The sequence below is a fragment of the Candoia aspera genome, chromosome 6 (assembly GCF_035149785.1).
Source record: "Candoia aspera isolate rCanAsp1 chromosome 6, rCanAsp1.hap2, whole genome shotgun sequence".
Lineage (NCBI taxonomy): Eukaryota > Metazoa > Chordata > Lepidosauria > Squamata > Boidae > Candoia > Candoia aspera.
Genome location: NC_086158.1, coordinates 64,447,738 through 64,462,748, shown reverse-complemented (window position 1 = coordinate 64,462,748; position 15,011 = coordinate 64,447,738). Strand labels below are relative to the sequence as shown.

The 15,011-nt window shown below is 36.8% G+C and overlaps 1 protein-coding gene across 1 annotated transcript; it reads left to right on the top strand.

Annotated features, from left to right (window-relative positions):
• Nucleotides 1-261: 261 nt before the first annotated feature.
• Nucleotides 262-14,641, top strand: TEX36 (testis expressed 36). The gene is made up of 4 exons (XM_063306154.1): nt 262-509; nt 5,269-5,400; nt 13,301-13,378; nt 14,278-14,641. The coding sequence occupies exons 1-4, from the start codon at nt 414-416 to the stop codon at nt 14,608-14,610; spliced, it is 639 nt and encodes a 212-aa protein (XP_063162224.1). The 5' UTR covers nt 262-413; the 3' UTR covers nt 14,611-14,641.
• The last annotated feature ends 370 nt before the right edge of the window (nt 14,642-15,011 follow it).

The window sequence follows — 15,011 nt, the reverse complement described above, 5'->3', positions numbered from 1 at the left end:
GGCCGCTCGCAAGACGGTTCTCCCGCTTTTCTTTAATTCTTGGCCTGCCAATGCCCTAACAATTTCCCTGCACAATCGAGTTCCCTAGATGTCCGTTGGAAGCTCCTTAAAAGCCAGAAAAGGCTACCTCAACCAGAAAAGTAAAGAGAAGCTCCACTGCTCTCCTCTGAAGCAGAAGGGATTTCCCGCCTTTTCTTCAATGGTCGGGAAACCCATTCGGAGCGCTGGACCGCGAGGGAAAGAAAGAGGGAAGTCCCGCAGCGTGATGCGGGAGAAAGGAACTCGACAACGGTAGCCTTGGCAACCAGAACTGCCTCCTTCACCTCCTGCTCTTCTTCCTCCTCCTCCTCGGGAGGTCGGCAGATGGAGGAGGCGACCCTTCCCTCCGGCTCCCTGGCGGACCTAACCTCCACATGAGACAAGTCCTAGTCGGAGCCCTCGCCTTCAGCTTCATCACCATGCCGAAAGGGAGGCGGGCCAATCCGAGCACCACCCGGGACGGTATCTGGGTAAGGAAGGTAGCGACGGTCGGGCTAGAGTCTGACTTCCCTGGTGGATTTGGCACATGGAGGCGAGGAAGAGTCTAGCCTGATGGAGGGACTGTCCGCGGTAAAAGGAACAGCTCCGGATCTAGGGGTATCAAATGCTCCTTCCTCCAAGGAAAGTTGCTTTGTTTCACCATTCATTTCTTTTTTAACCCAGCCTCTGTGGTGTATATAGAGAGAGACATTCCTGTTCCTGTATGGGTCTAGTGAAACTGTCCCTTGCACTAAAGCGCTAAAAATATTCCCTCTCAGCGAAGTATTGCCCTGTGGCTCCATAAGTAATTTGCGGAAAATCTTTTCAAACTTCATAAAGCAGAATTAGAATTCACATAAGCACATGCCAGGTGTTTCAAAACAAATATGGATTAAGAGATTAAAATGAATATGAAAAAAATCTTGTCCTCCCTTTGAGAGTAACTATGAGAGCCTGTGTGATGTGAGAAGTTATATTGGTCTTGGAGGAAGTGACTTTAGCCCAGTCCCTCTTTCTCAGCCTAGTTTTATCACACCAGATTGTTGTGAGATAAGAACAGAAATCTGAATGTTGCTCTGACTGCTTGGAGGAAGGGAGGCATAACAGGAGAATTAGGAATAATCTGAAATAAATTATCTTGAGTATAACATTTGCGGTCTAACATAGAGCACACAAATATTTATCTGCTCTAGTATTATTGATGTCAGTGCAAAATGTTAACAGTTAACAGCATCCCCCTCCAAAAATGCTTTCTTAAACCATTCTTCATTTTTATTTGAAGAAGGTATAATGGTGATGTAGAAGCATTGTAGATAATAGTAATGCTTTTCTTTGTGTACAGTGTTAGCATTTCCCTCCTCCATCCTTTCCCAACCTCCAATTTATCTTTTCCCTTCTTTATACAGTCTACTTAATTTGCTGTTCTTTTCAGTTCCACTCTTTTTTTCCCTTTTGGCAAGAGAATGGCTCATTACCTTTGTCTCTAATGGGAGTATATAATACAATGGACAGAAGCAGTATCTGTTATTGTTGTGAAATGCCAAATTGCACTGATGCTATAATAAAGAATACACAGTTTTAATATAGATTATTTGTTTCATATTGAAAGTAGAGAGCTATTTTTCTGCATCATGCAAAGTGAAGCTTACTTATGAAAGCTCTCCTTGAAAATATGAACAATGCAATCATACTGACAGTATACTTTATTAAGTCTCCTCTTCACTTTTTGTTTGACCTCAATGGTAAGCCTACTAGTGAAACATAGGTAAAGGTAAAGGTTTCCCTTGACGTAAAGTCCAGTCGAGTCCGACTCTAGGGGGCGGTGCTCATCTCCGTTTCTAAGCCTTGGAGCCGGCGTTGTCCATAGGACACTTCCGGGTCATGTGGCCAGCATGACTCACGGAACGCCGTTACCTTCCCGCCGAAGCGGTACCTATTGATCTACTCACATTTGCATGTTTTCGAACTGCTAGGTGGGCAGGAGCTGGGATTAACAACGGGAGCTCACCCCGCTGCGCGGTTTCGAACCGCCAACCTTCCGATCAACAGCTCAGCGGTTTAACCCGCAGCGCCACCGCGTCCCTGATACTAGTGAAACATGCTTGCCTTTTATTCTTACGAATTGTCTTTTTTATTCTTGTGATAATATTTAATTGGTTACATACTGCACTAAGGGAGAATTTGTTCAACACTACTCCACTGAGTAAAATTGGCTGAATTCACACAAGCTCATTCATACATTGGTTTTTGTTCTTTACTGTTCTCATAGCTCTCTTTGAGAATCACATCAACTCCATCTACCCACATCTTTTTCAGTCTTCTCATTCCACTCATGCCATTCTCTTCCTTCATATATTTGTTTTCCGGTTTGTTCCTCAATCCTTCTCGCTGTATGATCAAACTACTTCAGTGTACTTCCTCCATACTAGTCAATCACTTTTGTATTTAATCCACATACATTCGGCACCCATTCATTCCTGGCCCTCTTCTTGATTTACCATGCACACCTAATTACACCATTCCCATTGTATTCAATTTTTATGTGTCTTCTGACATACCCAACTCTCATTTATAGATAACATTTCCACAAAGTGGATAGATGCACACAAAGCCATTTTTGTTTCTTTTGACATTCATTCATTTCTTGCAACCAGTTATTACCCAGTAACAAGTCTCCCCTCTTCTATAACTTATAAATGAGGCTGCTGACCTGGCATGTATAATTGAAATAAAGCCCTTTGTGGCATAAGGTCTGGCTATCTGAAGGAATTATCTCTCTGCCATTTCTGCCCCATAAGATCTGCCAGAGCAGGTGTGCTAAATGTCCCATTCATTAAACATCTGTCATCTGAAGGGACCTAAGAAGTGCACCTTCTCTGTCACAGCACATCCTCTTTGGAATGGTGTTCCCTTAGAGGTTCAGACTGCCTTCAAGCCTTAAGTGATTTCTGAAAATAGTTTTTTTTCCCCAAGCTCTGGAATAGGTATTTGGCATGCAGGTCTGTTTCAGCTAGGGTATGTCCATTTACCCCTTTATGTATACTTTTTTATTTTGTTTGTAACTATTGTATCTGTTTTTAATGTGTACATTGAATCAGTGTTGAGGTGGGCAGCCTTATAAATCTAAATTATAATAAATAAACATTTTTCCATATATTTTCCATACCTTTAATAAACATTCTACAGTACCAACATATTACAGAGATTCTTGTGGAGTCCTTGTTGCTTTCTGAGCCTGGTTGTTTGCTTGCAGACTCATGTTTTTTCTTCTTGGGCTGCTGAGTCAATGGCTACTGGGTTGAAAAAGGGTAACACTGCCATACCAACCTCCCAGAGTCCCTCCAGTGGGAGGAGATGGGTGGGGACAAAATTAGTTAATAAACAAACAAACAAATAAATAAATAAAAATAAAATAAAATACATCAAAAACAACTCAGAAACAAGCAACAAACTATTACAACCACATGGCATCACCATAGCACACAAACCAACTAAAGCCCTTCAAAACATCTTAAGTAAACCAAATGACCCAGTAGCCCAAGGAGAAAAAACAGGAGTCATCTACAACATACAGTGTAAGGACTGTAACAGCCACTATGTAGGACAGACAGGCAGAAGACTGGCAGAGCACATCCATGAACACCAACTAGCAATCAGAAGATATGATGAAAACTCCTTAATCTCACAACACATGGACAGACTCGACCATAGTTTCAACTGGGAAACTGTGAGCATCCTAGACCAAGCCAAATCCAAAAAGGCTAGGGAATTTCTGGAAGCTTGGCATTCAGACAAAGCAGCCATCAACAGACATCAATAGAGATAAACCACATTTAAACACCATTCAAAAGAGGCAATTAAAAAAGCTAAGAAGGAAACAAAAAGACCAGAATACATCATCTCCAGCAACCAACACCCAGCTAAGCAGGGATTAATACCAGACAAACCATCAGGCAGAAAACAATACCCTAATCAAGGAACTACCAAGGAGAGAACCACACCCCCACCAACATTGGCAGGGCAAGCTACTATATATAAACAGGGAGCAAACCCCACACTCACTGGCATGGATGCTGTGACCTAGTTGGGTAATGAAATGTCTGCAAGCAAACAACCAAGCTCAGAGAGCACCAAGGACTCCACAGTTCAACCCTGAGCTACATATATTCTCTTCTATTGTAACAGAAATTCACCTACTGTGTTGTTCTAGTTTTTGCCATTTATCGATTACGTGCAATCGTTCATTTTATTTTCCTGGCCAACCACAACTTTGCGATATTAATTTTCAGATCCATGCTCCTCCTTGTTTCATACAGTCTAACATTCCCTGCAAATCAGTCAGCTTTCTCTGCATATAAAAGTACATGTATATTCCTGTCCCTAACCAATATATCAAGTTACCATAAGCATTTATACATGTTTATATACATTTATTCATCAATACATTAAATTACCAAGGGGACATCACACGTTCTTGTCTTATACCAATTTCTAAGAATTTCTTTTATTCTCGCACAAGCTGTATTCCAATCATACATTGTTCTTACTATATTCAGAAACTCCATATTTGTGCAACTCATCCTGTAAGTCAGACTTACTCCCTCTTTAACATACTTTCTCTAAATCAACAAATGTGCAATGAACTTTCTTCCATTTATATATTTCTCAGTGACTTGCTGAAGAGCAGAAAAACTGGTTTTTATACCACAAACTGGCATAAGGCTGCATTGTACAAATTTTGCTAATTGTCAGTAGATTGTAAACCATTTGTTATGGTTTTGGTCAATTGAAACTTTCACCTAAAGCTTTTTATTAATGTAGAGAATTTATAGACTAGGTTACTAACCACAGTCGCAGTATTCCTCTAACATGGCAGTACAGGTTAATTTTTGCACATTTGGCCAACATGCCAGAAACTCAAACAATTTTACCCAAAGCACAGTCAGATTATTCCCTGAAAACCAGGATATCTAATCTAGAGATTCCCTTGCAAGCCAACATAGTATTGTCCAAATCCCACCAACCAAGAGGTATATATAACATACTAACACATTTTTATATATCATATAACTTGGAAAGTAGGAATTATTTGTTTTATGTTAATTGTAAAATGAAAATAGAATCAGATTCTGCTTCTATATAGGGCCTCTAGGTGTTGCTGTAATACAAACAATAAGATACAGAAATTAGAATCTCATGTTCAATTTTTATATATTGAATTATATGGATTATTTTGTTTATGTTTTATAGTTCAAACAGTCTGGAAACCTGCAAATATATCCAGAATCTCTTACAGCTACAATGCAAAAGCAGATACTTAATACAGATGCTAATTGTCACATTGAAAAAGGTTTGCCACTGATGTACAAAGTACGTGAGAAAGTAAGTAAATATTCTTGCAATTTTCATGATTGCTAGCTAACTATAGATACAAATCTAAATTTGCTTTACATTTTAAAAACTCTCAACTTTAATTTGTAGCTAAGTTAGTACTGTTATAGTAACAGACCAGTCTTTTCTCAGGCTGTTTGCTTCTGACCTTAACAGATCTAACATTTGCAGTTACGTTATAACCTAATTTGGAATTGCAAAATCAATGCAGGGTTTCTCAGACTGTGGTTGCAATCTCTGGGGTGTTGTGAGCATGTTAGTGGGAGCGTTAGTCTCAATTTTTTTTAGCTGATCAGACTTTCATAGCCAAAGTGAGGGCACATCAAAACATGCTCTGACTTGTCTTGATATACCTGCAATGGGTTTACACAGCCAAAACAGTGAGCAAAACCCAGAGTGAGTTTTGAGAGATAACTAAACCTCAGAGTCTAGTCATCTGTCAAAACCATCAATCACAGCAGTTTTATTTCTTAATTATTTAGTTTTAATCACATGGCATCACACCAACTATTTATCATGAGGGCCGCTGAGTTATAGCAAAGTTGATAATTAAATGGGGAATTCTTTTTATCTGCTAAAATTGTACTTGCCAGTAAAATGTAATGAAATTGTGCTTATCTCAATGTTACGTTCTTGTTTATTCAGAACTTTATGTAAACCTCATGACCCAGAGTCATTTGCCTGTGGCTTTTAACAGATATAGTAAATTAAAATAAAATATATCTACCAGAATATGGCTTCTTATACAACATATCTTATTAATATTAATAAATCCTAAATTCATTTGTTAGAAGAATAGGAATTAAAATCATTTCTCTCAAGTACATGAAACTGTAAGGACATTTTATATAACTCTTATTTTGCCAAGCAAACAGGTCTGTCTTTCTCAGATGTACAGTACATGGTCTATAGATAACTATGGTTCTGACCTGATTACTGACATGAGCAGCAACAATTTTTGATATGAGTAATACAAATTCCTTTGACTGAAGTATTATGTTTGCTTCAACTTCTCTAAGGAGCCAGAATTCCAGGATCAGAACACTTAATCAAGTTCAATTTGGGATCAGGTTACCATAGGCTTAACTCTAATCCCTTTATAAAGACCAAAAAATAAAGTGGGAGAAGCAAAGGCACAAAAATGCTTCAGGCTCTTGAGAAAAATAGTTTATTACATTTTAGATAGTGTACAAATCCATCCTGAAGGGCTTTTGTTTCTTCAAAACTTTTTACCCAGCTTCTAATGGAAACTGATATGAAATTTATAGGAGGAATTTTGAAATTAGCCCTTGAGGAAGAATTTGTATCTGAAAATGTGCTAGACAGTAATGAAATGATTTTTTTAGCACCTGAAGTTTTTTGTTTTTCTTACAGAGCCCTGAAGCTTCAGCTTAGCTGTCTATCCTAATCAAAATAGTAGTCTGATCCTCTTTCTATTTGTATCCAAACCAAACAGATCAAGATTACATTAGCTGGAATGGTAGAGTATGTGTCAAAGTATGGCATCTACTTGTTTGTCTGTTTTTTTAATTCTGGTGTATCTGATAATAACTAGCATGCTGGTCAATATGCTTGATCACTCTTTTAATTCCTCCTGTCTCCAGGTGTGGGTAACAAACTTAGATGCCTCTGTGCATAATTTGTTTCTATAACACAGAAACCAGGAATTCTGGTTTATTAAGAGATATTCATATCAATTAACTAACCATGGACTATCCAATCAACATTTATTAGTCATGCTTACTGGTGGGAGTTGCAGTATAATTGTGATCAAGTGGCATGGATCAGAATTCTTTTTTTCAGTTTTTCAGAATTTTTCCCCCCAGTTGCTCTAAATTCTTTATTTATTTATGCATTCTATTTATTAGCTGCTCTTCAGCCTAGACCCATCACAGTAGCTTTCAAAATTGAAAAAGAGAAATAGGACAACATCTAATAGACACAATTGCAAATCAGATATCTCAACAGAGTAATATAAAATACCACCATAAAGTAACATGTAGGTTGATATAACATATCCTATACATGTCTATTTAAGACAAACAAATCCCATTAAATTTAATATGGCTTATTCCCAAAAAGAAACTGTAGATTTGCAGCATAAAACATTTGGTTCAGTTTGGTTAAATAACAAATTTGTTGACTTATGCCAAAAAGAAAACAAAGAGAATGGCAGGCAAAGTTCCCTGGAGCAAATGTTGTAGAGGCAGGATGCCATTACTGAAAAAGTCTTATCTCCAATCACTTACTCAATACATGTTTACATAACATGCTAAGCCAAAACTGAAGAAACTACATTGTAGCTTAATTCACTGTGTGAATCCAGCCATGATGGTTTATAAACCCATGGGTTTTGGCTTAAAGGTGTGAATTTATTCAAAGTCAGTATAGCTTATTCAAAAACTTATGGTTAACTCAGGGCCTGGTGCAGTATATGAACCTAGTTTAGTTTACATATTATATTAAGCTAATTTTTTTCATGGATTGTTGAACAAGCCATAGTTAGTTTATCCAACACTGTAAGCCAAAACTAAACAAGCTGTATTATGGAGCAGCATAATGTGTCACTTTAACAATTGTATTTTGCAGAAAGGAAGAATGGACATCTTAAGAAATATATTTGAGTTAGTAGTACAAGTGAATATGGCTTTGATTAATGTCATGTTTTATAATATCAATTTTCACAGAGAAGGTTTTTTTTATGGGAAGGAAAAAGTCTGTAATATCTGAGTGGTTTTTTAATCTGGTAGGTGCTCAGCTCATAGTAATTGCAAACACATTTTAGACATACTGAGTAATAAAGAAGAAGGCAAAGAATTTTCGTGAAAGTTGTTTGGTTTATGCTTTATTTGGTTTATCAAATCTATTACAAATGGTCTTTTATTGCTGCAACATATATTTATTTCTGTTATAAAATCCACTTCCTTGTATTTTAAATCCATTATTTCTTGTCCTATCTCCTGGAACAAATCTGAACAATTCTGCCCCATCACCTAAACTGCAACCCTTCAGATATTTGAAGACAGCTATCATGTCTCCCTGCAGTCTTCTATTCTTTCAGGCTAAACATATCAAATGCCTCCAGTTGCCCCTCAGTGTTTCCTTCCAGTCTTTTTATCTTACTTGCTTTTGTCTGCACATTCTTGTCAGTGTCCTTCCTAAAATGTGCCCAGAACTGGATGCAATATACTAAGTGTGATGTGACCAAAGCAAAATAGAGAGGAATTATGACTTGACTTAATCTTGGACTCTATATTTCTCTTGATGCATTTTAGGATTGCTTTTGCTTTTTGGAAGCTCATGTTCAACTGGTGATCCATCAAGAAAGCCAGATCCCTGCCCAGTTTGGTCCCTTCCCATCCTATACTCATGCCTTTGATTTTTCCTGCTCAGATGTATGACTTTGCATTTGTCTCTTCTGAACTTCATCTTACTCATTTTTGCCCATTGTTCTAGCTTGTTAAGATTCTCCTGAATTGCGATACTGTCTTCTAAGGTGTTTGTTATCTCCCTCGTATTTTGTGTTGTCTGCAGATTTGATAATCATACTTTTAAGTTCTCATCCAAATCATATATAAATACCTTAAACAACCCAGACCCTACAGCTCAGCTCTATGGTACACCACTTGACACTTTTGCACAATAATTAATAATGGTTCTAAAGAATAACTGAATAATACACACCTGTCCTTTTACAAGGGCATGACTTCACCTGCAAGGAAGAGATTAAAACAGAAAGGAAGAGGTACGCTACTACAGCTTATTAATTGTCAATAGGAAATACTTGGCAGTGGAAAAGAAAAAGGCAGGTTTTGAAAAGGGTTTTATATGGCTTTCACTTTTTGGCAATATTTCATGACATAACAAATAGTTAAAACTATAATGGTTACAAGAAATGTGTTACAATTATTTGTAGTCATTTAGGACAAATAATTTCTCAGAGGAGTTGGGGTTTTTTTTAGTGCAGCTGAAATATAAGATAGAAATTAGAACTGTGTGTTTCCATTTTTATTCAGTACAGAATCCAAATCCTATTATGATGGGATTTTTAAAATCTATACTATGGAATCATATATTATATACCTTGGGAAGCAGGATCATCAGAATGGAATGCATTTTTCCAGATCTGTGTCCAGAATAGAGTATTAAATACAATATTTTATTTTTCCCAACAATTTTCTTTTCTGTTTTTCTCTGGATGAAAAGTTTTCAGTCTAGAGACTGCAGATATGTGTATTGATCTGGAATAATTTAAAGTAAAGAAACAGAAGTCTTTTTTATATATACTTAATATTTTTTTAAAATAGAAGAATGTGAGTCACCTTGGATTGCAGGGGAGTTCCTATATATTTTCAATACAACTTTTCCAGAAATCCCTGTAGAGTTAGTTTTGTCAGTTTTGTTTCTCTTTTAGATTTTAAAAGCATTTTTTATTATTTTTAATTTTATTCAATGTTTTTAAAGTTAATTTTTCTTCTTGTGATTTTTCATGTTTTTTTTCAGTTTTTTAAAATAATTTTCTCCATTAAATGAAATTATTTTTTTCTACTTTTTTCATGTGCAGTTTTTTTTTTTCATTTTGTTATATTTGTTTCCTGTAATGTGAAATTCCATAGATATCCTTCCAAGAGGGGACAGTACTTAGTTCAATTCTGGTTTCTTTCTTTTTGTTTTTTTACAATAAACCCATCCTTCAACATGACAAAGATCTTTTATCTACAAGATAGGTTTGTCACATATACATTAGTTGAAATTTAAAGTCTGCCAGAAATCTAGCAATTTTGACTCTGGGTGGTTTACTACAGAGATAAAAGCACTAAAATACCATAAATAAATATAAATACAAATATAATATTTGTATAACAGAGATAAAAACATTAAAATACCATAAATAAATATAAATACAAATATAATATTGAACATAAATACAGTATAAAATCCAGATGACGATAATAGTTGGAATATCACTCACGTGTATCTAAAAGGGCCATTTTAGGGCACTAACCATCTCCAGGGGTGATTACTTCCCTTCCTGCCCCAAGCGAGGTGGTAAAACCAGGTTTTTAGTTGTTTTCGGAAGGCCACAAGAGATGGAATCTGTCTTATCTCTGGAGGAAGGATGTTCCAGGGGGCAGGAGCCACTGCAGAGAAGGCCCACTTCTTGGACCCCTCCAGATGGAATTCTCTTACAGACGGGGTCTGTAACATGCCCTATCTGCATGATCGGGTGGGGGATGAGACGGTCCCTCAGGTACCCTGGCCCCATGCCATGAAGGGCTTTAAAGGTAATAACCAACACCTTGAATTGCACCCGGAAGCAGACTGGTACCCCATGCAGCTTGCGAAGCGATGGTGTAATATGTGCCGATCTAGGAGCACCAAAAATTGCCCGCGTGGCTGCATTTTGGACCAGCTGTAGCTTCCTGATACTCTTCAAGGGTAGCCCAATGTAGTGCACATTGCAGTAGTCTATATGGGAGATGACCAGGGCGTGAGTGACCATGAGAAGGGCCTGTCCTGTTCAGACTATGAGGTGGCCAGGCAGAATTATTATCAAAAACTCTTTATTAAAAACTATTTACAATAATAGAATACTGGTGAAATAATAAGCAAGGTAGTTCTAATCAAGAGCACCCAGGCAATGATGGATGAACAGGCACTGCTGCAGCGTCAGACTGTGGCAGAACAGCAAGGCAGAATTCAGCTAATTCTCTGACTGAAGCTGTCAGAGTTGGTGAAGCTAGAGTGGTGGCAAAGCAGAAGATGGAGGCAAGGATCTGTGAGTGGCACGCAGCTAAGGCTGGGCTGACACACGGAGGCTAGGGGAGATGGAACTAGATCCACTGGACAAGGCTTGACTCTGGAGACTAGGCTGGGCTTGGCAGAATCTTCTAGGCAAGGCTGAGAACTGGAGGCAAGGCAGCACTGGACTGGAGATCCAAGGCAAGGCTGACAGATGGAACCCAGGCTGGACTGAACTGGAGACTCGAGGCAAGGCTGCAGGCTTGAAGCAAGACTGGACTGGACTGGAATTTCTAGTCAAGGCTGAGAACTTGAAGCATGACTGGATTGGACTGGAGACCCCAGGCAAGGCTGGGAGCTTGGAGCAAAATTGGACTGAACTGGAGACCTTGAACAAGGCTAAGGACTTGAAGCACAACTGGGCTGGACTGGAGATTCAAGACAAGGCTGTGGGTTTGGAGCAAGACTGGACTGGACTGGAGATCCTAGACAAAGCTGGGGCTTGGAAGCAAGACTGGGTTGGACTGAAGATTCTAGGCAAGACTGAGGGCTAGGAGCAAGGCACCCCTGCTGTCATGTGCAGGTGAGCCGCCAAGTGCCCAAATTTTGATCACCTGTCCACAGGGGCGCTGCAATGGCTGTATCTTTGGGCACCGGTCTTAAGTCTATTTTTTCAGTGCTGTCATGAATAGTTGCTGAACAAATGGTCGTTAAACAAGGACTACCTGTAAGGATTAGAATGTGATTTTGAATTATATACCAAGAATTTGGAATTTATGAATATATGAAGAACTATGAATTTTACCAAGCATTGGGCATAACAAAAGATATTATTCTCTGGCCATGTAAGAATATAGCAACTCTGGAATTAACAATTTTGGATTGATAGTATATGTTCAGACAGCCAGTTTAGTGTAGTGCTTAAGGCATCAGGCTGCAAACTGGGAGGCCGTGAGTTCTAGTCCTGCGTTAGGCACAAAGCCAGCTGGGTGACCTTGGGCCAGTCCCTCTCTCTCAGCCCTAGGAAGAAGGCAGTGGCAACCCACTTCTGAAATCTTGCCAAGAAAACTGCAGGGACTTGTCCAGGCAGTCACCAGAAGGCAACACAGACTCAACACTGACCAAAAAAAAAAAAAAAAAGATTATTTGTTCTATGAACTGAGTTTTTATTAAAGGCTGTTCAGTATTACCAATGGGGTCAAGGTTGAATCCTTCGTTTAAAAAATGAATTTTGTTGGGAGGTTGTCTTTTTTTTCTTTTGTTTTTATTTTTTTCTCTTTATATTGAATTAATAGAAATAAAAGCAGTAGATTCTTGTGATGCTAATAGGGCTTTTATATGATTTTCATCTTTTACATGACATTATGGATAATTAGAAAAATGTTAGTAACAAAAAATTAGAAATGTTTTAGTTTCAAGTGTTTGTGGTCTTTTAGTTCCTAACACACTTCTGAAAAGATATGAATTATACAGATTGCCTCTTCTGGTCTGTTATATTTTTAACACCAAAAATTCTTCATTGCAGGGAAATGCACTAGTTGGCTATTTAGTCCCATTTAATCTATGGTAATAAATTAAGGCTCTTAACATTATTAGTGTGTTGTTGGAGAGGAGGGAATGGATTGACTTTGTTTCAAAGACAGCTAGTAGTTTTCTTTGCTTTTGCTTAGTACAGAGAGCAAAACCTGAGAGACTGCAAATAATAAAATTTAACATGCATCCCTATGTTTGCTAGATTTGGGACTTAGTCCTCTTCAATATATATTCTGCAATTTAATATATAGTATCAATGTGCAGTTCTGAGCACATAAATCTCAGGTTGACTCAATTATGAGTTTCCTCTTGAAGTTCAGCTTTTATTAGCAGTGGATTCAGTAATAAGCCTCTAAAAGAAATCCTGATTTTTTTTTTAGTAATTTGTACCCATAAAATAAAGTTGATTTAATTCAATAGTTTGGCATGCTTAAGTAAAGACTAGATGAAATTAAATTCTGTTACGAGTATAACGTAATTTTGTACTAACAGAAAATAATGTGTTTGTTTCACACATATTTTTATATGCATGTAATTTTGATTTCTGTAGAATATGAAGGCTATGATCCTGCTGTATGTATGCAAAAGACTGTGGGTTTTTTTCATTTTCTTTTAGAAACCAGTAAATACATTTCCATTTTCAATCCATGACAATAGACATTGTTTATTGAATGTAGGAGAATATTTAGATTCTGTAAGTATTCAGTTTTATGCTATTTTCTTTAAAAAGAATAATTCTTAATAATTCTCTGTAAGGTGTGTAATATATGTATTTTGGAAATGTTTAGATTCATTCTCTATTACATAATTTCCTTCTACAATTATTCCAGAATTGATTTAAAAAGCTGAATAGTAAAATTGATGACAGTTTATTGAAATATCTTGGTCTCTTGTCAGTTGTGAAACATAACTAAACTTGATAACATATCAAGTTATAGGCTGTTAATTTTATTTTGTAGAAATATAGGTATATTTAGTATGGCCCTGGCCTTTAGCCACCATAATAAAAATTATTATTTAGTAGGGCAATTCATATGTAACTTTTCTCTTTTTGATAAACACATATATCTTCACAAAAATTTGAGGCATACTAGAGGATTTTAATTTAGTTCTTGAAAGTGCATAGAAATATGTATAATATCAGAAAAAAATGCTGACAAATGCAGGGTCTGATAATCTAAGATTCATCCAGAAGTTGTCTTATATGTAGCCTGCAGTACTTATCAGGACTGCTTTTCACACTTCAATTAGAAATAGATACACATTGAAAATGTATTACTTGCATTCTATAAAGAGTGAGGAAATTAGACATTTTTTTTTGCCATTTGAGGAAAAGAGCTTGGTCTTGCCAGGATACTGCATGTTTCTGTGGTGTCTGTACTTCTGCTGCAATGAGCTTGAAAGTGCTTACTTTTGCTATGTATCAGATAAAAATAAATTTCAGAAATAGTTTGTAAACAATTATCAAGATGCTATCCCAGATCTTTTAGTAAAACCTTTCCTGATGGTTCTTTAGCACAATACAGAATATTATTAGCTGTCTTAATCTATACTATCATCCTAAAATAAATGCTTTCTTTCCATTTCTTTTAGGGGCTAGGAGTAAGAAAATTTCAAGAGAAGTGTCAACACTGTTCGCAAAACTACTATTTTTTGGCCCATGAACCAATTCCTAGCAGTAATGCCTGCCGTACTATTTATCAAACATCATTTGTCCAATATCCAGATCTTAAGCATTCCATTCTGGGTCGATTTCCCAAAAACCATATTGATAAATCCATTGCTCTACATTCTGCACCTAAGAATGATTACATGTGGTTTTCAAAATGTTACACTAGTTCTAATAATATAGCTCCTACAGAGACTACTAAAAGCTCTTTCTCAGAACCTGAACAACTTTTATCTGCTGAAGAAAAAATAAAATAAAATTTCAGGTTTTCATAATAGTAAAGCATATTTCACATAGGACTTAAAATACTTTTTTTAAAAAATTAGAGATCTAATCTTTCTCTGAAATGATTTCCAGAACCTAAATGGCATTAAAGTAATGAGAATTGGATGTGTGGTTGTATTCATATACTTTATTTTCTTAAAGGAACAATGTTGTCAAAAGAAAAGGAAAAAAAAACAGCTTTTTAATACTGCTTTGAATATACAGTTAGTTTCCCCCGGTCAAGGTAAATATTAAGATGTTTCACTTTTTACTGTGATTTCAGCTAGTTACTTCTATAAAGTAATTATTATAATAATCTTTGCATATATACTAGATGGAAACTATTCCTTTATCATTGCTGCCATATTATGAAAGACAATGCCTAACCGGTCAT

Excerpts from the sequence above, each read along its gene's own strand:
- TEX36 (XM_063306154.1), top strand. The coding sequence starts at position 414 with ATGAGACAAGTCCTAGTCGGAGCCCTCGCCTTCAGCTTCATCACCATG. Across the intron at positions 510-5,268 it reads CCACCCGGGACGGTATCTGG|TTCAAACAGTCTGGAAACCT; the intron begins GTAAGGAAGGTA and ends TATGTTTTATAG. Across the intron at positions 5,401-13,300 it reads TGTACAAAGTACGTGAGAAA|AAACCAGTAAATACATTTCC; the intron begins GTAAGTAAATAT and ends ATTTTCTTTTAG.